The sequence below is a fragment of the Saccostrea echinata genome, unplaced genomic scaffold (assembly GCF_033153115.1).
Source record: "Saccostrea echinata isolate AGI-Se365-2 ecotype Australia unplaced genomic scaffold, CSIRO_AGI_Sech_v1 ptg000054l, whole genome shotgun sequence".
Taxonomy (NCBI): domain Eukaryota; kingdom Metazoa; phylum Mollusca; class Bivalvia; order Ostreida; family Ostreidae; genus Saccostrea; species Saccostrea echinata.
The window spans coordinates 38,549,415-38,573,286 of NW_026889803.1; the positions used below are offsets into that span (position 1 = coordinate 38,549,415).

Below are 23,872 nucleotides of genomic sequence, written 5' to 3' on the forward strand. Positions count from 1 at the left end.
TTTACAAACCAATTATTGTGATGTCATTACGTCCTCAATCATTAAATTCGTGATGCATTTTAAGTATAAAGTATTAAAGTTCCAACTTTTCAGTGGATGATATACAACACACGTGAGAAAGGATATTATTTTGCACTTTTCTTTTCGAATTTCCTAATAATTGTTCTCGTGATTTAGGGACATTGAAATGTGGTCATTACCAATATCTTCCTTAACAATTAAAATTTTATAGCTTTATAAAGGTTTCCTTATTTCCATTTTAAGTACGATTTTCATATATAAGTCTTTCCTTAATACAAACAATCATTCTTGCAATGAGAAACTATCAAAGCCGGTTGGGCAAACATTTTACGATGAAGTTAATCCTTCTTTTTCTTGCTGTTGCTATGATGTATGAGAAAACATCTGGTAAGTGCTGAAACATCTGATTACAACTTAGACTGCTGCTATGTTTTCTCATCCCTGCATGTACATCTATTTCTGTAGGTTTGTCATTTTCTTAACTCGGGTGTAATGTGGGACTGTGCATCATCTACAAACATGTTATTAAGGACTTATGACACTCTGCTCTAAATTTCACATTTTTTTTAAAACTTCCTAACATTGATTTTCGTCAAGAGCTCTAGCATTAGACTCAGATGAAAAATAGTGTGAGGTATGAAGCGCTGCTTATTTTGTCAGAAATGATTTTTATGTCAGACCATGATATGAAGAAATTTTAACACAGAGAAAAGAAAGAGTAATAATTTATTATCACAACATAAAATTTAAAATATGAGATGTATATGAAAATAATATTTAGTGTCATATCTTTTAAATTCATATAAGAAAAAATAATAAGGCGCTGCATCGTAAGTCAGAATATCGCAGTGTTATATGTATTTGTAAGAAAAAAATACATTTATTAACAAGAGTTATCTTTCTTATAAATATTCTTTCAATGGAAAAAAATGCAATACTAATAAAAATCCTACATATGGTACTTGATACATTAAAGCATTTTTAAAATAGTCCATTTTAAGATATAAAATCTTCAATTTGTAAGGGTTTTAAAACTGGATTTAAATGTTTTTGTCGAATATAATAAAACAATTAGAAAAGTATAGGCAATAGGAAATAGAATTTAATGTTTCAACACATGCCAGGTTTGATCGAATTGACTACTCAATTACTAAACTCTGGTAAAGAAACTATGAGTAATATTAGGATCTTTTAATTGGAAAGTTACCTCTCTTGTCAGAGGGTCGCTCCCCCTTAAATTTTGGAAAAAGGTGTCTTCATATATTACATTGTGATTCCTCTGTTTACAAGGAGTAGAATTCTTCATGGATGATCCTCTTGAGGGTGGTTTCGTGGAGGACATCTTTGGAGATGACGGTTGCCACTGTCAGGAGGACAAGTGCAACTGCTGTAAAACGCTGAGTTTGCCGAGAATTCAGTTCTCTAAAACAGGTATGATAAAAAAAATATACCCAAATCTCTAAATATCGCATTGTTACGAACTGACTGAAGAACCTAGCGCTAATTTTTTGCAGCTTGTATTTCGCTGGAGTTCAACAACACTGAACAAGCTTTCCACGTCAAGTTTATGCTTGACCAAAAAGAAATTTTCGACAAACAGGTTCAAGGTAAAATAATAATCTTATTTTTGTACACGTTTTGGAAAAAATTCAGTAACACATAATCGTTAAATCTATATTTTCGTATTTATCCTTGTTAAATATTAAAAATTTGTTGAATATAGGAAAGCACCCAAGACCTCTTTGTGTAAGCGTTCCTCTTATGAAGCATCTGGTCAGCATTTGCATTGAACTGTCAGACATCAAAATGGATTCCACTGGACTAAAAGGCTGCGTCAATCTTGTTGCCACTGCCATTCAGGAACACAAGTTCCAAATCGGATGCTTCAAAATGCCGACAGCTTTTCTCAGAGATGATGCTGAGATTTTAATCTTTGAGCGAGAAATCAAGATCAGAAATTTAATGTCATAAATTCAAGACAAAATGTGTCAATACATTGTTTGAAGAATGCATGCGCAAGCAAACGATACAATACACTTACCCATAGCATTCTGATTTTTCTATGGTGTGTCCTTAGAATTTATATCAAGTTCTGTTCTTAATCAGTGTATTTGTCGATTTAGCACTCCTTGTCTGTATATATGCACGATTTAATCTTGGGAAAATTTATATAAATATGAGAGCTCATCTTGAAAGCAACAAAGCATTAATCAGTAAAGTTAAAGATAGGACAAAATAATTTTTTTCCATTTTCTCCTCCTTTAAATTTCAAGAAAGGAAACTCCAATAATTTTCTGTAAGAAATATGGAAAATGGATTTGTAAATGGAAATTTAACATTGTATATGTTCATGACTGTGTACTTGAAATTATTTTTTAATTACATTATATAAAAATTTCATTTTTACGATCTAATAAAGACATGTAGTCATGGAATTTTATAAAATCAAATCAATTATTTTCTTTATTTTAAAATGCACATGTACGGAAGCCCGTTGAGGCCAGTTCAGAGAAAGAAATATTCTTACTGCGTTTAAACGCAATAATTATTGCATTTAAAGGCAAAATACTGTGTTTAATCGCAAAAGATTGCGTTTAATCGCAAAGTATATTGCGTTTCAACACAAAACACTTTGTGTTTATTCGCAAAAGATTGCAATTAAATGCAAAACTTTTGGAATTAAGCGCAATACTTTTTCGATTAAACGCAATAATTTTTGCGTTTAAGCGCAATAATCTTGGTGTCTAAAGGCAATCATTTGTATGAAACTTTGCAGGACACAATGGACCTCTGCATGCTGATATCTTTTAATTCTTTCTCTTTTTTACTTACGAGGAAATTATGTACTGTCTAGCTTTACAGAATCAGATTCTTCCGAGCAAACGCTCTTTGAAACTTAAGGACAAATCACCGATATGAATTTCATGTGAATTTATAGAGGAGAAAAAATGTCGGGTTGTAAAAACAAAGGCAACCTAAGAATAAGCCATGTCTTAAACTTATTAGATCTCTATATTCTTAATGAAGTTTTGGTTAGTTGCTTACAATCATGAATCACATTTTCGACTTTAATACAATTTCTGCAAACAATTAGAAAAATCTAAATAAAAGACTAAAGAAGAAAAAAATGGTTAAAAAACTATCCCCCACGTTTCGGTAACAAAGTTTAACCCACGTATAAAGGGGTTCAGGAAACGACTGATGAAATGTTGGAATTACGTACAATATGAAAATACGGGAAAATACGGGAATCAATCTGTCAGTCCATCACAAAAAAAATTCAACATTAATTATAATTTCTGAATGAGAGTAGAATAGGCTTATTATTTTTAAACGTGTATTACCCATGACAAGACCTTTTTGAATGTACTATGATTTTTGACCTTATGAAAGTGACATTGAATTTCAAAAATGTTAACTTGGCCGTAACGCTTGCACAAGAGCAAATGCTTCTAAACTATAAAGCCTTTTTTAACATGATGGACGGATAAGACATGACAGTCGAGATAGTTACAATATGCCATAAATTAATTTACCACAACCAATCAGACCCTGAAAGCGGGGAACCACAAATTTTGGAATTTTTCTTGTTTCTCACAATTACGTCTATAGCTAACTTTTTATCTCCTTAATTTTATAGTGGAAATTTAAAATAACAATTTTAAAGAGCAACTTATTGAATAAAAGTGGAAATTCTCGGAAAAATTATTATTCATATGATACGGATTTAATTTCAAGACTAGAGAGAATAAACTCTCATTATATCTGAAATTAATTATCCTAAGAGTTCAAGGGTACAGGGGGCAGGTGATCGAGAAAATGTGATATATGGGCAATAGTTTTGTCAATCGATTGCAATCAGGCAACCGCACGTAATTAGTTAAATTGGAATAAACAGGGACGTGAAAGCGATCATAAGTACTTGTAATGAGTTCTTAATTCAAGTATTTTTTCCTAATTATGGTTTGAAACGGGGAAAAATAGAAATAAAACAAGCACTTATTTTCAATAAAGTTAAGTGTAAACAACAACTGCCAAAAAATGAAACTAATTTTCAATATTAGTTGAAGAGGAAGTAAGACTGCATAAGTAATATAGACTAAAAAAATGGATATGATATCCAATATACTGTTATAACAAAATATTCAAACCTTTAAATATTGTTAATTTCACCTTGAAAAGGTATACGAGATGGATTTGAGAATCTGAATCAGGAATAAAATTCTGATTTTAACATGGATTCGAAATGCTAAATAGAATTATTTAAAGTTACGTACATTAACATTTAAGGAAAATTTAAACGTTGTAATATGTCATCCTTTTTGTCAGCTATACGCAAAAAAAAACACCTCAGTTTTACTTCGTTTATTTAGTTAGAACAGCTACCCCCCCCCCCCCTCCTGAAATTGAGATATGGAATGGCAGCCCTATGCAACCAACTCTGCCTAAGCACAATGATATCGCCAATACATTGAAAATTAATTTCATTATAAATTTTTAAATACATTTAAACAAGATGTGTTTGTGAAACACTGATGCCCCCGTATGGCAACTTATATCAAAGGTTAAACTTTCTCAAATGCAAATCAAATATGTTGGTAACCAAAGTAAGGTATTGTCTCGAGGAATATACCTGTGAAATATGAAAGCCCCAGGAGCATGCACTGAATAGATATGGAAAAGGTTAACGTTTTTTCAAAAGTATGTCAAATTCCAAGGTCAAGGTCAAATGGTCAAAATTAATGGTGCCCAAGAAAATGCCTTCTCCCAAAAAATACACAGGTGAAATATGAAAGTCAAAACACCAAACATTCAAAAGTTATGACCAAGGTTAAAGTTTTCCAAAAGTAGGTCAAACTCCAAGGTCAAGGTAAAAGGGTCAAATTTGTTGAAATCCAAAGAAAGGTCTTGTCATAAGGATTACAAATGTGAAATATGAAAGCCCTAGTACCAACCGTTCAAAAGTTATGGCCAAGGTTAAAGATTTTCAAAAGTAGGTCAAACTCCAAGGTCAAAGGGTCAAAGTTGTTGGTATTTAAAGGAAGGTCTTGTCACAAGGATGAAAGAGTAGAAGTTTATATTTGTGAGAATTTAAATGTTCTTTGGACCATGGCATTATGATGCTTGCACTTTGGATGGTTTTTTTTGTACTCAACACAACTGTTATTCTCGATCAATGGTGTTGCAATATTCATTCAATTTTGAATTTCCACAAACATCCATGCCTAAGGCCATGAAAATTTACGGCATTATTTTTTTTCTCTCAGCAATAAGGCAGAGTCCTTTTTTAGCTCATGTGAAGTGAACCCTTTTAAAATTTTTATTTGCCCCGCGGGGCTTTGGTTATATTAAGGTCAGTTCTTCTTTCATTATGTCTAAATAATTTTATTTCTTTAATTTATTTTTATTTATATTGCTGCCAAACGACTTAAAAGTACTTTTTAACAACTCTTTTATTCCTGCATCACTATAATCAGAGTTTCCTCCATGCTGAACAAGGCTATATATTTACGATAAGCAATCACTATTACATGTATGGCGGAAGAATATTGCACGATTTATTAGAATTTCCTTTCATTCAAATCACATGATCATTAATTTCGATTGCTCAATATTTTTGGTTTTAAATCATATTCTGTGCTGAAAATGGCAGGAGCGGCAGTTATTTTGGCAATTTTCATTGTTGTGCTAGCTAAAGCTGAATACATGGTTTCAGCAGTAGGTAATGTTGTATTTTGAATTAAGCAACTCTGAAACTTTGCAACAGAAACAAATTTCAGAAGGAAAAAAAACATTTTTATATTCTGATATCACCATCGGCATCGCCGTTATTAATCATCTATAATATTGGTGTGAGAACGTATTCGTCATTTCAACGTTCCTTTGATGAAATTCACTATGCAATAATTTAGATTTATTCATTTTAAAACTTAGGCAACAGTGCTGATGTTCCCTACGATGTCGGAGAACACTGTGTGTGTTCAGGAGTATCTTGCAGTTGTTGCCGAAACTTGACCCTTAAGGCCTTCCAAACGAAGCACTATGGTATGTTAGTAATCTTCAGAAGGAAATTAAACATTTAAAAGAAAAAAATCGTATTTGGAACAAATCAAAATACAATTTTTAACTTTGAATGCTTACAGTTTGCAGCAAAATCCAGTACGACAAAACGAAACAGGTGTTTGCAACCAAACTTGAAATTGATGCTAAAACTGCCATAGAACAAGATGTGCCAGGTAATGCTTAGAAGAGCATCAAAGACTGTTTGTTTGCTTTGTGAACTGAAACATATCAGTTTCATTTCTTTATGGTTTTGATTGTTTTTCTTTTACAGTTAACAGTTCAGAACCAGTGTGTAAGGAAGTTCAATTTGGAAACAATAAAACAAATGTGTGTTTCCATTTCCGCCATGTCAATGTCAGCGGCGACAGTGTGTCTGGCTGCGTGCGCACCACCATCAAAGCTGGGGAAATGAAGCAGATGGTGAATTTGGGATGTTTCAAATTGTCCGTCACATACAAGCTGGCAAGTCATTTGAAGCTCCATCGACTGGTGAGAATTTGGCAGAAAGAAATTCTCGTCAGACTTTTCCATGTTGGTATTAAAAATGAGAAAAAGAAAGCAAAACATATATTTGATTACTAGAGACTTTGGGTTTGAAATTGCACGGTTATCATTGTTTGATGTACATATAGCCATTTAGAGGCCAGAGGATGAGCAGGTGATAAATTCGAACTGTAAAAATACTGTATCTGTTGTTAGATTACCTACCAAATACGTATCAAGTTTCATTCAAGGGTAAGGTTTACCGGGGGGATGTATACAGAATGAATTGGTAAAATTAAAACACATTTGTGCCGTTTTAATTATTTTTACTAATATTTAGATCATCTTTGATAACACTCTTTGATTTTATCTTTTATACAGTTTTTTCACAATAATTATTTTTACTAATATATAGATCATCTTTGATAACACCAATTTGATTTTATATAGTAAACATTTTATTCACTAAGTTCTAGTTTTTGTTTACCCCGCCTCAAAATTAAGAAATGATAATGTTACTGTTGAGTTATATAATCATCATTGTATCCTGACAAAACCATCCAAGGGCTTTTAGTTTGGAATATGTTCCCTTCACCGACGATATGTCATTAATACTGGCATATTTCATAAGATCATAAGGAAAGGCAACCGATCTTCTGCTCATGAAGCCACCAAGGAGAATGACTCAACAATTGTACATGACGAAATAATTAGAAAATACACATGTAGTCTTTCTTGAGCAGTGAATCTTCAGTCCTAATCTTTAGTCGAACTCATACCAATGCAAATGGCGGGCTTATCTTTGTATAATCATATATAACCTTGAAAATAAAATTATTTGATAACTTCCTAAACGATTCTTTATATTTTCTATCATAATGGTTGTATTTTTAAGACATTTTACTTTTTCTTAGATTTTTTTCTCTCTATTTGATTTTTATCTAAGTTGTTTGATACAATGTATACTGAACAATTTTGGCAGATAGGCGCTGATTCTGGAGGAGAAAATGGTCATTCGAACGTGAATTTCGGGGCTATGGAGTAACATGTACATGTAGCTTTAGAATTCAAATCTTGTTTGTGATATGATCCTTTAAAAATTGAACTTCGAATATTTTTCGGAAAGATACGATTTTTATGTCATAAAAGTGTATTTTTAAGGTAGATATGTGTCCTTGCTCCATGTTTTTGCTAAGCAAAAAATGTATATTTTTAAACATATATTGAAAATATACTTTTAAAAAATGGAGCAACGACCCACTTATATAGAAAAATTGTGTAACACTATGAAGAAATTATTATTTTTGCCCAATAATTTTAACACTTGTGAAATTATGAAATTGTTGCAATGTTTGGAGATTTTCAGGGGCGTAGCTTGACTTTAAATTCTAGTGAGGCAAAACCATACATGTAGCAGCAAGAGGTCTGGGGCCGCCTTAAGCCCCCAGCAGGTTCCGGGTGGTGTCATGGGAAGGGGGGGGGGGGCACTCCGACAGAAATGGAGTTGGGGTTTTTAAAATGCAATAAAATTTCATTTGTTGTACTGGTTTCTTTATTCAAGACTTCAGCATGATACTACATATTGTAAAAGAATGTAAAAGAGTTAATAAATATGTTTACTAAAACTTTTGAAGCATTTAAAGGTGAAAGCGCATCTTATTAAACTTTTATTTCTTTAAAACTTCAACATTATAGAACTGCTTAAAATGTTAAAAGAAATGCCATTAATTTTACATATAATCTGCAACGTATTGTTGATTATGGGAAGGGATGGTGGTGGTGAAAAATCTAGTGAGGCAGTTGCCTCATTGCCACAATGGAAGCTACGCCCCTGATTTTACCTAAAGTACGAGGGGTGATCAAAAAGTTCGCGAACTATTTCTATATTTTAAAAACTAATTCAGATAAGAATGAAACAGCCGATGTTACGTAATGTTTTCCTACTTTTTTAATGACTTCACAGTGTGAAAATGACGTCAATATCTAGATGACTTGTTACAAAAAATAGTAGACTCAGTCATACTCAAGCAAGGAACTACTGTAAAGTTTAACGTAAATCTTGGGAATTCCTTTGCAGTATATAATAATTTATACAAGGTTTATGAAGACGAAAGACTTGCCAGAAGTTCAACCATTAATTGGATTGGTTGTTTTAGTGAAGGATTGATTGATTATTATTGTTTTACGCCGAGTCGGCAATATTTTTAGTGAAGGAAGGGAGATGGTTAAATATGATGTTTGTTCAGGTGCCCAGTGAAAGAGATGTGATATGAAAAGGAGAAGGCGCCCATACTTTATCCATATTGGATAAACGACACACCCAAGACAGAGGAGTCGGGTTGTGATGGTCACCATGCTAATTCTGGGAAAAAATATCCTTACCTACCCATCCTACAGCCGAGGTTGGGCCATTTGTGACAAATGAACTATTCTTGTTATAAAAAAAAAAAAAACCTGCATGGTAAGAAATATAAGACCAGGAAAAATCTTACAGTCCGCTCCGGAGCATGTCACGTGACCGCCTAGACCACGTGTTTTGCGCATGGGCAAAACGGTGGTAGATGTTCATTAAAACCGGAGGGGACTACTTTAAAAAATAATAAACATTGAAACCTATCTTTATTCTTTTATGGAAGTAATTCAATTAGTTCGCAAACTTTTTGATCACCCCTCATATATAGTAATGTTAAGTAAAATATCAAAGCAAATTATAATTGAGATTTAATTTTTCACTGTCCTATTTGTCCAACCATAGGATTTTCTCGGCTTGTTCGCCCATCTTCTTTAGCACTCTTAGGGAAACAACCTTATTTTCGTGTAAACTTTCTTGGTTATATTTCAACACTGTACAGGTCATTTTATTTTATTGAAAGTCATCCTCCCTGTTAAACCTCTCAAGGCATTTCTGAAAAGTCGAATGTTACCATGTTATAATCTTGTAGGAATGTCTCATTTCTAATTTATTTCAACTCATCTGTCTGTTTAATTCTCGAGTTTTCCTCATTATCGAACAGCTGGGTAGATATCTGTGTAAAAACAGGTGTCATCGGAATTTTTTTAAGGAAGCATTTGAATGACTAAAAATCATCAAACTTTTTAGAATGATTTCAGTCACGTCCATATTTTTTGCAAAAAGATTTTTTTTTTCTTCAGAAAATTGACCAATTAATGCTTTGCTGTTTAAAATCTCGTTTTATTTATTACTGGTATTCATATCTTTATCTAGCCATACGTTTTATGGGAATGTGAAAAATAATAATGTCCATAAATAACAAAATGTAATTATGTAGAGAGAAAATTACATTTTAACGATGAAAATAAACTAGTTGATTACATTTTACAGCACCTGATGTTTACTTGCTATTCCACGGATATGTGTTTATTAAGAAATCGTGGTTTAGTAAGGATTTCTGCAGGTGACTTGTTTCTTCGGATTCTTACCTACCCTCCCATAACTATTCATATCAGGAATTAAGTGTTTAATAAAGTCTATGAAGATAAGCCTCCTTGTTGACATTCCGGTAAACATTTTGTTTTGATGAAACCCAACGAACAAATGTTGGAGGAAACTTTTATTTGATGACACGCATTCAGACTTCAGATCTGTTTTTATTATGTCAGATAACTGTAAAATCTCTCTAATTTATTGCAGGATTATTGAAATTAAATACCGATGGGTCTATGTGTTCTTGATATATGATCATCGTCTTAGCTGTTGTTTACTTACCAATGTTTGAGTGTGACGTGTCGATATTTGTAGTAACAATCAATCCTGCAAAAGATATCAGTACCTTGTTTGTAGAACACTGATAGGTATGAATTTATCAAAACTAGGAATAAATACGAACTTCCAATCTGTAAATTCATGTGGAGAAAACTAATCGATCTATTTATTTTGTACTTGACAAACTTCATTGTTATGCAGAGTTAAGCCCAGATTGGCTAAACTGCTATCTCTGGGTAAGGCGTTAAAAAGGGGTTAAACATATTTTGAGTGGTGGTTATTAGATTGAGAAATGCATAAGAATTTGGGCGTGTTTTCAATCAGGAAGGGCTTATTTCGGGTATATCAATACGTAACCAATATTTGAGAGCTGATTCTGAAAACTGTCTTCCAACATGGCGAAACTGTTGATTTTGTACATTTACTTCTGTCTTAACATTGTGAAATACGCTTCCGGGCACGGAAGATTGTGGGAGCCCCCGGCAAGAAGTACCCTTTGGAGAAGGGGGTTTCATACCACCCATAACTACGACGACAATGCTCTATTCTGCGGAGGATTTTCGGTAAATAATTATTGACCGTGGTTGTCTTAAAATCATACATAATTAAATACTTTAAAGTCATTTCCATTACACTTCAAAATATGTGACTTGAAGAAAGGTAATATTGTAAAAGTGGGAAAAAATAGAATACGTAGAAATTGAAAGAAAGGTAAATAATAAATATAAGGAAAATCTCTTTTTTCCTTACAATTTAATTTCAATTACAAAATAATTTTTAACTAATTTAAGTAAGAAATGTATGAAAATTTAAGCAACTGATGAGGACTCTAAAAATGTTTCATGTTACCACTTTTCCATTTTGAGAATCCAAATTTTAGAAATATGGAACTTCAGAGACAAAACGAGGCTGGTGACTGAGAAACGCGACAGTCATTTGGGAGACATCATAGAATGACATAAAATCGAATACTGCCTCTGATGTCCATGTTTTTAAAAATGTCTGTCTTAAGAATAAATGACCAAGCTTTACTTAAAATTTTATATTGATGATATTTTATGGTGATATTCTTTACATTTTTGGTAAATTTCTTTCCATAAATACTTCAGAACTTTATTGGGGGGGGGGGCTGCAAAATCAGGACGTATTTGCTGGAACGTCCTATATAAACACTAAGATTTCAGATTGCGGCATAAGAAAACTCGTGTAACAGTTTATAATTTAGTATCAAAATTTTACCTATATTTGCACTTTATCTAAATGCAAAGGCTAAAATAGTAAAAAGACGATTCCCTGAGTAATTCAAGAATAACTCATAATACCCGTTGAATTTCCTAACTGTTGAAAATGTGATTTATGGTTTGATTTGAAAAAATAAGATTAATTTTTTCACGAAAACATGGTTGAATTTTATTTTATTTACACATTTTCAGAAAATAACCTTGTTTTTCTTGATTTACATGATCTAAAAACATCATCTCTAGGTGCTAATGATTCCAGCCTTCTGGATATATGTATATATATTCGGAAAGCTCAGTGATCATCAATATTAATTTAATCACTATAAAATAAACATCTTCAAATAAATGTAAAAGTTATAAGGATAATCATATCAGGTTCCAAGATTTTGGTTATAAAATATATTTTAAGGAGAAGTAAATTTGAATTGTATTTTATACAGATGCTAAATAATTATTTTTCTATACTAGTTTAGATATACATGTGATAAAACATTGGGGTTTTGCGCAGGGTTTTTTCCGATCGTTTCATTAAACTAAATGATAAATGATGGTTTTGTGGCGAATGAATAACGTTTTTATAATTAAAACCTAATTATTATTTTCAATGCTGTAACTTCCCAGTTATTTTTTTTATAAATAATTCTCACAGAATTGTGAAAATTGTATAATCTTTTATTTACACAAATCGCTTAGAGATAATTTTCCACAGTAGCTGAGAAATATAAAGCAGTCATATTCAATAGAAAGAAATAAGATAGAATAAATCTAAGATAATCTTAAATTATAATAGGATCCTATGGTAAATGATACAGTATTTGTTACATGTATATTCCTATGAACGTCACGTAATATTAACTGATGAAGCTCCTAGTTCATCTCAACCAGAATTTACACTGCGTATTTTCATTTCTTTTTTAAACATGAAAAAGAAATCACTTTGCACTTAACATTTTTAGACTGAGCATCTTGAAAAATTTGATACTGCGAAGATATTACAGTTAAATTGAAAATGTGTATTTTAAATATTAGCAACGTAAACTTAGTATATTTCAAAACTCTAATCTTACACAAAATAATTCTTAGTTCCTAAATAAAAAGTTCTCCCGAGCTAAAACGAGACAAAACGGGGTATCGATTGTCGGCTCTGGCAACGAACTCTAGTTCAAGTATACAATTCAAGTTTGTCTCTATTTTTTTCTATTACTCTTTTTAAAAAATCCTTTTTTCAATCTATATTGTTTATACTTTTACTTTTTTGTAAAGATTAGGCTTATTTAAGGCGTGCCTCTAAGTTTATGCAAGTTTGTTTTGACCCAATCAAGTACCCACATCGTACCACGCAAAGAAGTTTGCACCAATGCATCGCGTGCATAAGTTTGTCTTTAATTGAAGTCTTGTTCTCGGGCCAAATATTTGGGCAACACACATGATTCATATCATGTTCTGCAAACACAGTGAATATTGTAAATGGTATTTTATTTAGGGACGGTTTCGTAACAACCGACTGATGCCTAGGGGGGAAACTGGTCAGGAAATGATTCTGTTGTTCCATGTTTTGGCACTAATCCTCGCGTCTGTTGCACCAAATTTACCCATTACTTGACCAAACATGAAAGTGTGTCGAAAAAAAAGAGTCAAACTTTAAAAATTAAAAAAAAAATCACAATTTTTAACAGTTAACGTTGAATTCTGGCTTCCGCTTTTATATAAAAAATAATAATATTAATAAGAACGTGTAGATGTTAACTTTTTTTTTATTCATTGCTCTTCTTACTTATATCCGTAAGGATTTATTTAGCTATCCATGTTGTATTAATTGGGAAGGGAGAAAGTTTTTATTGCTAACTTAGTTATGGGAATGGAGAGAGTTTCTATAACTTAGTAGCCTCGGACTCTAGCATCTTTTTTGTTTTTTCCATTCTTTTTTTTTTCCTGATTTACTCGAAACTCGATGTCAGGGTCAGGAATTTGGAGCTGGCTGCAAGCATAATTTCATCTTTCGCAACCTTTATTACTTTTTTTTTCAAACCATAATTCGGAAAGATCCCAAAAAGTTGCGATTGTAGGTTCTCATTTATTATCAGTTAGCAAAATATTTGCTTTGACTCTGATGAAGTAGAGATTTGCCAAATGATTTCATTAGACTACAGAACAAGGAAATGTTCCAGATCCTAGCAGCTAAACAGCTCTATGTAGAACTACAATCTTGATCAATATGCTGCCTTAGCTGCTAGGTAGAGAAGGCTACCATGTTAGTATACATGATTCGATTATAATCTATTATTTTATACCTAAAAAATGATAGTGATTTTTTAAAAAAAAAGCCCTAGGCGTAATTAAATAAAAAAAACATTTTAATATGTAGACTTGTTCTCACAAATGAGCCATATATGATTAATATCCACATCACGCCCTCCAAAATCAAATAAACTCCTTTAGTGCGGGCTATTTTGAAATTAAGCATTGTATCACAAATCTCTGCTGTTAGATTTGATCTTCTTCAATAATTAAATAAACTTCTTCTTTTTTTCTATTGATTTGAGCTACCCTTCATTTAATATACTTCATTTTATATACTTCATTTTACATCAGGTTCAGATGATGAACGGTGGTAAATGTGGAATTTGTGGCGACCCCTTCAATGCACCGCAGCCTCGGGACCACGAAGCAGGAGGAAAGTATGCCTCCGGTATCATAACGAGGCACTATACCGAGGGGCAACTAATCGACGTCGACGTGGATATCACAGCAAACCACAAGGGGTGGTTTGAATTCCGACTTTGTCCAAATAATGACGTAAAAAAAATTGCAACCCAGGCTTGCTTCGATAATAATCTGCTAAAGTTTGCAAATAATTCAACAAGGTAAATAGTGGAGTTTTTTCCTGTTCATGAATATCCTTAAATATAATCAAAATTATATATATATATATATATATATATATATATATATATATATATATATATATATATATATATATATATATATATATATATATATATATATATATATATATGAATGTTAAATATTGTCCTTAGATTTCAATCTGCTTGTCTATTAAAAATATATTGAAATACTAGAATTCTAAGTAAGTCTAGATAAACTCCTTTCATTACCGAAAAAATTAGCTCCTTCAATACATGGTGGGGGTTGAAAATATTCTCACGAATTCTTTTCTCTTTTTCGGTTTGTTTATTTTTTCTCCTTTTATTCTCTCGTCAAAGCTTGATTCTTATTACGATATTCTGTAATTATTTATTAAATTCTGTGTTTTTATTGAAGGATGCATATATCTACTGCAGTCGGTATGCACCACGCTCAATTACAGCTACCACCCGGTCTGACGTGCACCCAGTGCATCTTACAATGGAAATACCACACAGGTTAATTAAAAAGTGCTTATAATCCACGTCAATTTTTTAAAAGTTGATTTTTAATTAACATATGCTTATCGCTTTCTGTTATCAAAGGTTTTTGTTAGTATATAATTAATACTCTATCTCTAAAAAAGAAATGTCGTACCAAGACGTCGCCACGTCATGAAAATCCAAATGACACTGAAAAATTTCTTTTTTATGAGGATTGATATTAATTTGTAAACACGACTTGATTGTACAATAATGCGTGTATGTTAAATGATAGTAATATAGGGAGATATCGATGTGTTTCACAAAGGGTGCAACTTGCAAAATATGTGTTCTATAAAATAAAAATTATTTTGATTGAAGGAAACAGCTGGGGCGTTGATCCCTCGGGAAAAGGATGTATAGGGTGTGGCTCCCAGGAGGAATTCTATGGTTGTTCTGATATAGCTATTGAAAGCAAGAGTGGAAACCAAGCGAATGCCGTCTCAACCGCAAAAACAACAACGACAAAACGACCTACAACATCAACGACGACAAAACAACCTACAACAACAAAAATAACAACAAGCACCACGACTCCGACAACAACAAGCACTACAACTCCGACAACAACAAGCACCACAACTCCGACAACAACAACAGTGAAAGTAACAACTCCAACGACAACTAAAACCACAACTACAACAAAACCTACAACAACCACAACAGCAAAACCGAGCACTACCACAGCAACAACAACGACGACGACTACTACAAAAAAACCAAAAACAACAACAAAACCAACATCTCCTTCATCTACAACTGCTGCTTCTAATGGCAGTGGTGCTCGTCCCGTTCCCGGGGGAATGAGCCGCAAAAAGAAGTGCGGACCTACCTACGTCTGGAAGAAGACACCGGGCATGCAGCAGTGGTGTGAAACGAACTGTCGGATGGGATATTGCCCAGCGTCACACTGTGTTTGTGTGTAAACTCTTATTAAAACGTCCGCCAAACGTATAATGTTATTTTTGTTGATTATTTTTTTTAATAAATACATTTTTAAAAAATAAATACAATTTTAAAATATCTTTTATTTATTTTTTCCCTTTATCGAATGAGTATTACAAGGTTCTTAAATATTCTTACTAGAATCAAAGGTGAGTTATTCTCTATGTACGAAATCTAGTACATGTAACTGATTTTTGACTGCCTTTTTGGTTGTAGATCCATTATGACCTCATATTAATTAATTCAAACTTACTTTTTCTCTTACTTTCTCTTACTTTCTCTTACTCTTACTTTAAAACTACAATTTAATTACGTAGAAATTGAGCATTTTCACGTCATCATTAAAGTAATTCTATTCTCGGGTTTGAGAAACCTGTAGGTACCTTTCATTTACTTGATCTTGACCTTAATACACGTATTCACATAAAATTTGTCCAATTTATGAAAGATGATGCTTTGATAAATCTAGAGCAAAGTTGATTCTTGTAAAAGCTTCCTGCGATTAATGAATCTAACTCCAAAATGCATGGAATATCAGATTTCTAAGATAGAAACCTACCATAAAGCCTGTTTCCTTGGAATTATGTAGCCAAGATTCCCGGAAAAATTCTACTATATAGCCAGGCTTCCTGAAGAAATCCTACCATAAAGCCAGGCTTAATTCCTGGGGGTATTCCACTATATAGCCAGGCTTCCTTGGGATATTTTACCATTTAGCAGGCTTAACGGAGAATCAAACCGGTCCTACTATATAGCCAGGTTTCCAGGCTAGGAGAAATCCTACTATATAGCCAGGTTTCCAGGCTAGAAAAAATCCTACTACATAGCCAGGCTTCCGGGAGGGGTAGGAGGGGGGGGGGGCTGGCTGGGGAAAATATCACTATATACAGGCCCGTAGGTAGCAATTTCAGTGGGGGGGGGGGGGGGCAACTATACATTTTCAGTTGGGGGGGGGGGCAGCATGCAAAAATTCCTTGACATAAAAAAGGTCATCAGACGTTATTACTGAGGGGACACAAGCACCAAGAAGCTATGTTTTCTATAGTATACTATATATCGACAAAATTTCTAAATTGTAAATTTTTTGACTGGGGTGCCCCCCTCCCCCCGAACAAATTCATGGATCCGTGCATGTTATTAGTTGTAATTTTTAAATAATAACAACCATTTTAATTTGTTTTTCTTCTTCATCGAAAGGTTTATACAATATCAAAGATCAGTCAGTTTTTTGACTGGAATGAGCAGAAATTGTTGTTGATTATATCAAAAGTTATGAGATATTTTTGTTTGTGATTTACTTACAGACCTACATGTATGAATATTTATAAACGTAAATTATGAGATTTTTATATATTGTTTGATTCATTTGAAAGTATATAAACTGAAGTCTTGCAAAAAAAAAAAACAAACAAAAAAAAAAAACAAAAAAACAAAAAAATAAATAAATAAAACAAAAAAAACAACAAAAAAAAAACATGCAGAAGCCAAAGAGAAACAACTCTAAAACTAAGGGCATGCCAGTTACCCATTTTCCTCCCTTACATAAGACACTAGTATATCCCTCTGCTTGTTAACAAATTTACATTAAGGTAGATCACCGAGTATAACCCCACATATGGGGGTACGGAATAGTGACCTTTGGGGTGCGGATTTCGAAGCGTAATTTGCTAGGGAAATTGACCTAATTAGCTTTTCTACAGCGATTGAGATGGAATTAGTTTAAGTTTCATATTGCTTTGTATAATCAAAGACCTTTAGGTCTTATTTGACCTTTGCACGTACAAAATGTTGTTTTTCTGGCATTAAAAATTTAACAAGAAAGAAAATTATTTTAAAATCTTAAACTTTTGCTGAAATTAAGCATACTGATCAAAGTTACTTTATATATTCAGAAAAGAAAATCAAAAGTGGGGGTCTATGATGTAAAGTTTTAGATACTAAACCAAGAGGCCGATGGCTCACCTGAGTCAATACTAGTAGTATGCCCAGCTGTTCTTCGTCAGCAGAATTCTTCTCCTATATATTGATATATAAAGCTTTGATCGCCTGTTCTAGGCACACCCTACCCCCAGGTGCCATTTTTGAATGAAACTGAACATAACCTTCTGAGGATGCTGCTATATTCATATAACTAATCATGGTTTTGCTGTTCTTTAAAACGGAATTTTAAAGATGTCTGACACCCTACCCTGGGGGAGGAGGGGGGGGGGGGAAGGGGGGTCATGATTTGAACAAAGTTAACTTGAATGTACACTACCTGAGGATGCTTCCATATCAATATGACTAATCGTGGCTTTGTTGTTCTTGAGAAGAAGATTTTTAAAGATATTTCCTATATATTTTCTTTCGTAAAACTTTGATTTCCTATTATGGCCCCACCCTACTACTGGAGGATACCTGAGGATACCTTGAACAAATCTAAATCTACAATACTTGGGGATGCTTCCATATCAATATGACTAATCATGGCTTTCCTGTTCTTGAAAAGATTTTTAAAGATTTTTCCTATATATTCCTATGTAAAAATTTGATCCCCCATTGTGGCCCCACCCTACCCCCGGGGGTCATGATTTGAACAAACTTGAATCTACACTACCTGAGGATGATTCCATATCAATATGACTAATTGTGGCTTTGTTGTTTTTGAGAGGAAGATTTTTAAAGAATTTTCCTATATATTCCTATGTAAAACTTTGATCCCCCATTGTGGCCCCACCCTAATCTCAGCGAGATCCGTAGAGACTAAAAATTTTGGTCAGGTGTCTTTACGGATCTCAGACCAGAGTCACATAATCTCATTCGGGGTTTTGTGCCAAAATATAAAGTTGTTGATTTTTCATAGCAATAAGCTATTCGTGTACACCACCGATGCTGACGAGTTCCAGCAATAGTCTGCTTCAAATACTTCGTTCTACTTCTATTTCCTATAGAAATTAACCATAGTACGAAGTATTTGAAGCAGACTATTGCTGGAACTCTACGAAAAATCAACAACTTTATATTTTGATGGATTTAAACCTTTCAAAAATAAAAAACAAAAGTTTTATGGTGATAGGGAATTAAAAGGATGTCCAAAGCAAAAAAGTTAAAGCAGACAGCCAATACATTTCAGTCCGTATTAATCGAAACAAGAGGTCGAAGTACGGGTACGAAACCCCGAATGAGATTATATGACACTGGTCTGAGATCCGTAGAGACACCAGACCAAAATTTTCAGTCTCTACGGATCTCGCTGAGATTAGCCCCACCCTACCCTGGGGGTCATGATTTGAACAAACTTGAATATACACTATGTAATGAAGGTTTCACATAAGTTTCAACTTTTCCGGCCCAATGGTTCTTGAGAAGAAGATTTTTAACAGTTGACACCAAATTTTCACCAATTCTTAATTGCCTCCCCTTGGAAGAGGGCATGACCTTTCATATGAATAAACCTGAACCCCCTTTACCCAAGGATGCTTTGTGGTTGAAATTGGCCCAGTCGAAAAGGTGAAAACTTTACAGAAGGACGGACGAACGGCTAGACAGACGGACGGACAGCTAGACGAACTACAGACAAAATGTGCCATAACTTTTGAACAATTGCAGCTAGGGCTTTCAAATTTCACAGGTATATTCCTCGAGACAAGACCTTTCTTTGGGTACCAACATTTTTTGGCTTGGATTTTGACTTGCATTTGAGAAACTTTAACCTTCGCCATAAGCTACCATACAGGGGCATCAGTGTTTCACAAACACATACTGTTTAATCATATTCATTGTTATTATGCCCCGTATCGAAGATTCTGGGGTATATAGTTTTTGCCCTGTCCGTCTGTCTGTCTGTCTGTCTAGCTGTTTGTCTGTTTGTCCGCAAAAACTTAAACCTTGCCCATAACTTTTGATTGGTTATAACTATGGTTTTCATATTTCACATGTGCATTCCTTGTGACAAGACCTTTTTGGGTACCACCATATTTTACCTTTTGACCTTGACCTTGGAGTTTGACCTAGTTCTGCAAAATTTAACCAAACTTTAACCAGTTGGTGCTAGGGCTTTCATACTTCACATATGTAATCCTTGTGACAAGACCTTCCTTTGGATACTAACAACTTTGACCCTTTGACCTTGACCTTGGAGTTTGATTTACTGTTGGAAAACTTTGACCTTGGTCATAACTTTTGAACGAGTGGTGCTCCGGCTTTCATATTTCACCTGTGTATTTCTTGGGAGCAGGCCTTTCCTCGTGACCATTTGACCTTCACCTTGATGTTTAGGTTTATTCTTCGAGACAAGACCTTACTTTTGATACCAACATATTTGATTTGCATTTGAGAAAGTTTAACCTTTGCTTCAAGTTGCCATACGGGGGCATCAGTGTTTCACAAATACATCTTGTTTTCAGAAAGGTAGCGTCGCTTTTGAAAGGCGACAGCCAGGAAAATAAATACTTGTTCATTTGATAAGCAAAAAAAGGGAGGGGGTATTGTTCAAACTTGAAATATGGGGATAGGGTGTTTAATTCCGACTTTTCGACAAGAAAAAAAAATCGAATACATTAAAACTATATTGCAACAAAAAAGGAGGGGGATACGGAAGCCCATTTGGGACCTATCAAAAATATTTTCAAATTCGATATAACGAATTGTAGAATTTGTTATAATGAATTTAATTCGTTATAACAATTTCTTTGAATTCTGATTTAACAAATTTGTTGAATTCGTTATAACGAATTCAAAAATTTGTTATAACGAATTAAATTCGTTTAAACGAATTCTACAATATGTTATAACAAATTTAATTCGTTATAACGAATTCAACAATTTGTTTTAATGAATTTAATTCGTTAAATCAAATTCAACAATCAGCGCCTATAGAAAAATATGTATGAATTCGATATAACGATTTGTTGAATTCGTTTTAACGAATTTAAATCGCTATAACAAATTAGAGAATTCGTTTTAACGAATTCAATTCGTTATAACAAGTTTCAGAATTCGTTATAACGAATTTAATTCGTTATAACAAATTTTGAATTTGTTATAACGAATTCAACAAATTTGATATAACAGATTAAATTCGTTATATAACGAATTTAATCTGTTATATCAAATTTGTTGAATTCGTTATAACAAATTCAAAATTTGTTATAACGAATTAAATTCGTTATAACGAATTCTGAAACTTGTTATAACGAATTGAATTCGTTATAACAAATTCAACAATTCATTATATCGAATTCAAATATTATTTTTGATAGGTCCTAAATGGGCTTCCGTAGGGGGAGGAACCAGCCTTTCGATGATTTTTTTTTCATTCAAGATTACTAGTAACAGTAAAAGATGTTGGGATAAAGTGGGAGTGGGACCTCCCCCCCCCCCCCCCTCCGTTCGGTAAAGTAGCTTTCAATGGTACAATTTATCATTTAGATCCCAACTTTCTAACTAATTCTGTCAATGTTGAAATCTTCATCATTTGATGTAAAATAAAAAAAAAAAGAGCAAGAAACATATGCAAATATTAATAATAAAGAAATGGCGAATATCACTGAATGTATTTATATCTGTCAATAAATAAAACAAGTATATGAAATTAGTAAATGTGCCCGTCAAAATGACTATTTACAAAGCCATGGAATTGGTCGTTGTTCTTGGGTCTATTGACTTGAAGTGTATAACCAATTAGAATTTGATCTGAATGCCTCGGATATCCTTTTCTTTTTATGCTTGATACCATATGTGCATTTTTCCAAATATGGATTTACAAACTCCTATAACACCATAACTAATCATAAAGTAGGACCAGAGAAAGTTCGTGTGGCAGAAAGCAAACATAAACATATTGTTATAGAAATAAAATGATTGTCTCTTTATTGCCGAGAGTGGTGTTAATGAGTATCGCAAGAAGACTACTTTAGTCATATTGTTGATATTCTCTCACATTTTTGTTTACAAACCATATATGGTTATGACGGCATTGATCTACAATGACGAACTAATTAAACCAAGACCAAAAATGAAAAACAGTCAAAAAGAAAATGGATGCCAAAGAGGCGACCACACTTAACATCACTGGACTAAAATATAAATTAAGCAAAGACGCGGCCAAAAAATTACCAAATCTCAAAGTCACGTCTGATGTAACAGAGTACAGTTTTGAGCGACCTAGGCAATCTTTTGAGGCCGTTTACAACTACTGTTTGGTCGGTAAGCTTCATATTCCACCGACTGTCTGTATCGGAGAGTTCCTGGAAGAACTGGAATTCTGGGGAATTGATGTAAAGGATTTGGAAAAATGTTGCCACCACAGGTATGTGTTGTTTATGCGCGAGCAAGAGAATCTGAGAGGGTTCCTACGGTGTACTGAAGCGGAAATTGTCCACTATGAAGAAGTTGAGAAAAATGTAACCAACAACCTTAAGAACAGGATGTGGAGGATTATCGACAATCAAAATAATGACATTAAAACAAAGGTAAGTGGGTAAACCATAGATACGTTGTCTTTTTCTGTTTTGTGTACATGTGCCACTGTGTGCGTAGTACTTTGTTTTCATTAAGGACATCGATTTGCAATTTTAAAATTGCATATACATGCACGTGCACGCGGGTGCAAAGCGTAAAATGACCAATATACTAAAATCAAGCAATTTCTTATTTTAATTTTTAAAAAGATATAATTATATTGCTTTAGTTATAAGAATAGGTTGCTAATACATGTATATAGATCTACATAAGCTAGGATAAGATCTGCATGAGGGGAAAAAATGAAGGTTCTGAAACTGTATTAATTAGTCTCTGAGAATGTTTTCAAAGATAAAGCAAGATCATATTTTGTTTAACAAACAGATATACGTACTGAGTATCTTGATAGCATGTTCTTTTCAAATATGCCACTGTTCATTATTCATCTTTAAACTGTAGGCGTACTTTGTCTTGTCCACCGCCGTCATCTTACTGGCAATCTTCGGAGTGGCGTTCAGTACGGTTTCTATCACCAATCAGGGAGGTAGCACAGATAGTCATTTCTCAACTAAAAGCAGCACAGAATATACAACAGCGGTGTATAATTCTACAGATGGCGCATGGATTAACGAGTCACTACGAAACGACTCGCAGACATATACAGGAGGAGGGAAAATATTTTCCAATGCAGCGCGTGACAAAGTTTTAACTACAAAGAACAGCAGTCCTGAAACTCGTTGGTTCCTTTACATTGAGCACTTTACAAATGCATTCTTCACTGTGGAGTTGATCCTTCGTCTTGTATGTTGTCCTTCTCTTCGTCGTTATTTTCAAGGATATCTGAATTGGCTGGATATTATCGTCCTTGTTGCAAGTTATGGACGGTACATCGTCCTAGTTGCTGACATGACGGATTCTTCCACGGACGCCGATCCACTGCTGTATCTCCAAATGTTTCGAGTTCTGCGTCTGCTCCGAATCATTGAGAACGTTCCAGCTTTCAAGATCCTTTGCTACTCAGTCCGAATTGGTCGTAAAGATCTAATGACGATGATTTTGTTTCTTTTTATGGGAATGCTATTGTTCTCTAACTTTCTCTACTTTGTGGAGAGCAATGAAGAATTCAACAGCATCCCTGATGCTTGGTGGTTCAGCATCGTCACCATGACTACGGTTGGCTTTGGCGACATGGTCCCAAGGACTTCCGTCGGACGGGTTATCGGTGCCCTGTGTGCACTATCCGGAGTCTTGTTTATCTCGCTGACCATTCCTATTTTTGTCAACACATTCCAGTCTCTGTATCTGTACGCCTCATTCAACAGTAAAAGACTGCAGAAACAATAGTAGAGTCCAGAAATATAACAGTGACTTCTTTCTGTTGTAATACATGTAGTATGTTAAATCCTTATTTAATTGTAATTAGACGGGTACATAAATGTAGATTGAAAATCTTAAAAAATCATAGTATTGTACTGGAGTGTTATGAAATGCTTGTCGACATGGAAATCTTACTAAACAGATTGTTTAACTGATTAAAAAGACGTACA

The 23,872-nt window shown here is 33.7% G+C and overlaps 4 protein-coding genes across 4 annotated transcripts; all 4 read left to right on the forward strand.

The window, feature by feature from the left end:
• Positions 1-351: 351 nt before the first annotated feature.
• Positions 352-1,992, forward strand: LOC133204861 (uncharacterized). Its single transcript, XM_061340603.1, has 4 exons — positions 352-408; positions 1,312-1,452; positions 1,536-1,628; positions 1,745-1,992. The coding sequence occupies exons 1-4, from the start codon at positions 354-356 to the stop codon at positions 1,990-1,992; spliced, it is 537 nt and encodes a 178-aa protein (XP_061196587.1). The 5' UTR covers positions 352-353.
• A 3,672-nt stretch (positions 1,993-5,664) lies between these two features.
• LOC133205920 (uncharacterized) lies at positions 5,665-6,956 on the forward strand. Its single transcript, XM_061341814.1, has 4 exons — positions 5,665-5,743; positions 5,956-6,066; positions 6,165-6,257; positions 6,356-6,956. The coding sequence occupies exons 1-4, from the start codon at positions 5,668-5,670 to the stop codon at positions 6,664-6,666; spliced, it is 591 nt and encodes a 196-aa protein (XP_061197798.1). The 5' UTR covers positions 5,665-5,667; the 3' UTR covers positions 6,667-6,956.
• Positions 6,957-10,368: 3,412 nt separating this feature from the next.
• On the forward strand, positions 10,369-15,874 carry LOC133205834 (uncharacterized protein F26C11.3-like). The gene is made up of 4 exons (XM_061341720.1): positions 10,369-10,854; positions 14,125-14,396; positions 14,815-14,915; positions 15,261-15,874. Exons 1-4 carry the CDS (start codon positions 10,687-10,689, stop codon positions 15,863-15,865), a joined length of 1,146 nt encoding a protein of 381 aa, XP_061197704.1. The 5' UTR covers positions 10,369-10,686; the 3' UTR covers positions 15,866-15,874.
• A 6,027-nt stretch (positions 15,875-21,901) lies between these two features.
• On the forward strand, positions 21,902-23,850 carry LOC133204862 (potassium voltage-gated channel protein Shaw-like). Its single transcript, XM_061340605.1, has 2 exons — positions 21,902-22,336; positions 22,785-23,850. Exons 1-2 carry the CDS (start codon positions 21,902-21,904, stop codon positions 23,667-23,669), a joined length of 1,320 nt encoding a protein of 439 aa, XP_061196589.1. The 3' UTR covers positions 23,670-23,850.
• Positions 23,851-23,872: the final 22 nt, after the last annotated feature.

Bases quoted from the DNA above. Each gene is read 5' to 3' on its own strand.
- LOC133204862 (XM_061340605.1), top strand. From the start codon at position 21,902: ATGGATGCCAAAGAGGCGACCACACTTAACATCACTGGACTAAAATAT. The intron at 22,337-22,784 runs GTAAGTGGGTAA...TTTAAACTGTAG, and splicing joins ATAATGACATTAAAACAAAG to GCGTACTTTGTCTTGTCCAC.
- LOC133204861 (XM_061340603.1), top strand. From the start codon at position 354: ATGAAGTTAATCCTTCTTTTTCTTGCTGTTGCTATGATGTATGAGAAA. The intron at 409-1,311 runs GTAAGTGCTGAA...TCTGTTTACAAG, and splicing joins GATGTATGAGAAAACATCTG to GAGTAGAATTCTTCATGGAT. The intron at 1,629-1,744 runs GTAAAATAATAA...TGTTGAATATAG, and splicing joins TTTCGACAAACAGGTTCAAG to GAAAGCACCCAAGACCTCTT.
- LOC133205834 (XM_061341720.1), top strand. From the start codon at position 10,687: ATGGCGAAACTGTTGATTTTGTACATTTACTTCTGTCTTAACATTGTG. The intron at 10,855-14,124 runs GTAAATAATTAT...ATTTTACATCAG, and splicing joins TATTCTGCGGAGGATTTTCG to GTTCAGATGATGAACGGTGG. The intron at 14,916-15,260 runs GTTAATTAAAAA...TTTTGATTGAAG, and splicing joins ACAATGGAAATACCACACAG to GAAACAGCTGGGGCGTTGAT.
- LOC133205920 (XM_061341814.1), top strand. From the start codon at position 5,668: ATGGCAGGAGCGGCAGTTATTTTGGCAATTTTCATTGTTGTGCTAGCT. The intron at 6,067-6,164 runs GTATGTTAGTAA...GAATGCTTACAG, and splicing joins CTTCCAAACGAAGCACTATG to TTTGCAGCAAAATCCAGTAC. The intron at 6,258-6,355 runs GTAATGCTTAGA...TTTCTTTTACAG, and splicing joins CATAGAACAAGATGTGCCAG to TTAACAGTTCAGAACCAGTG.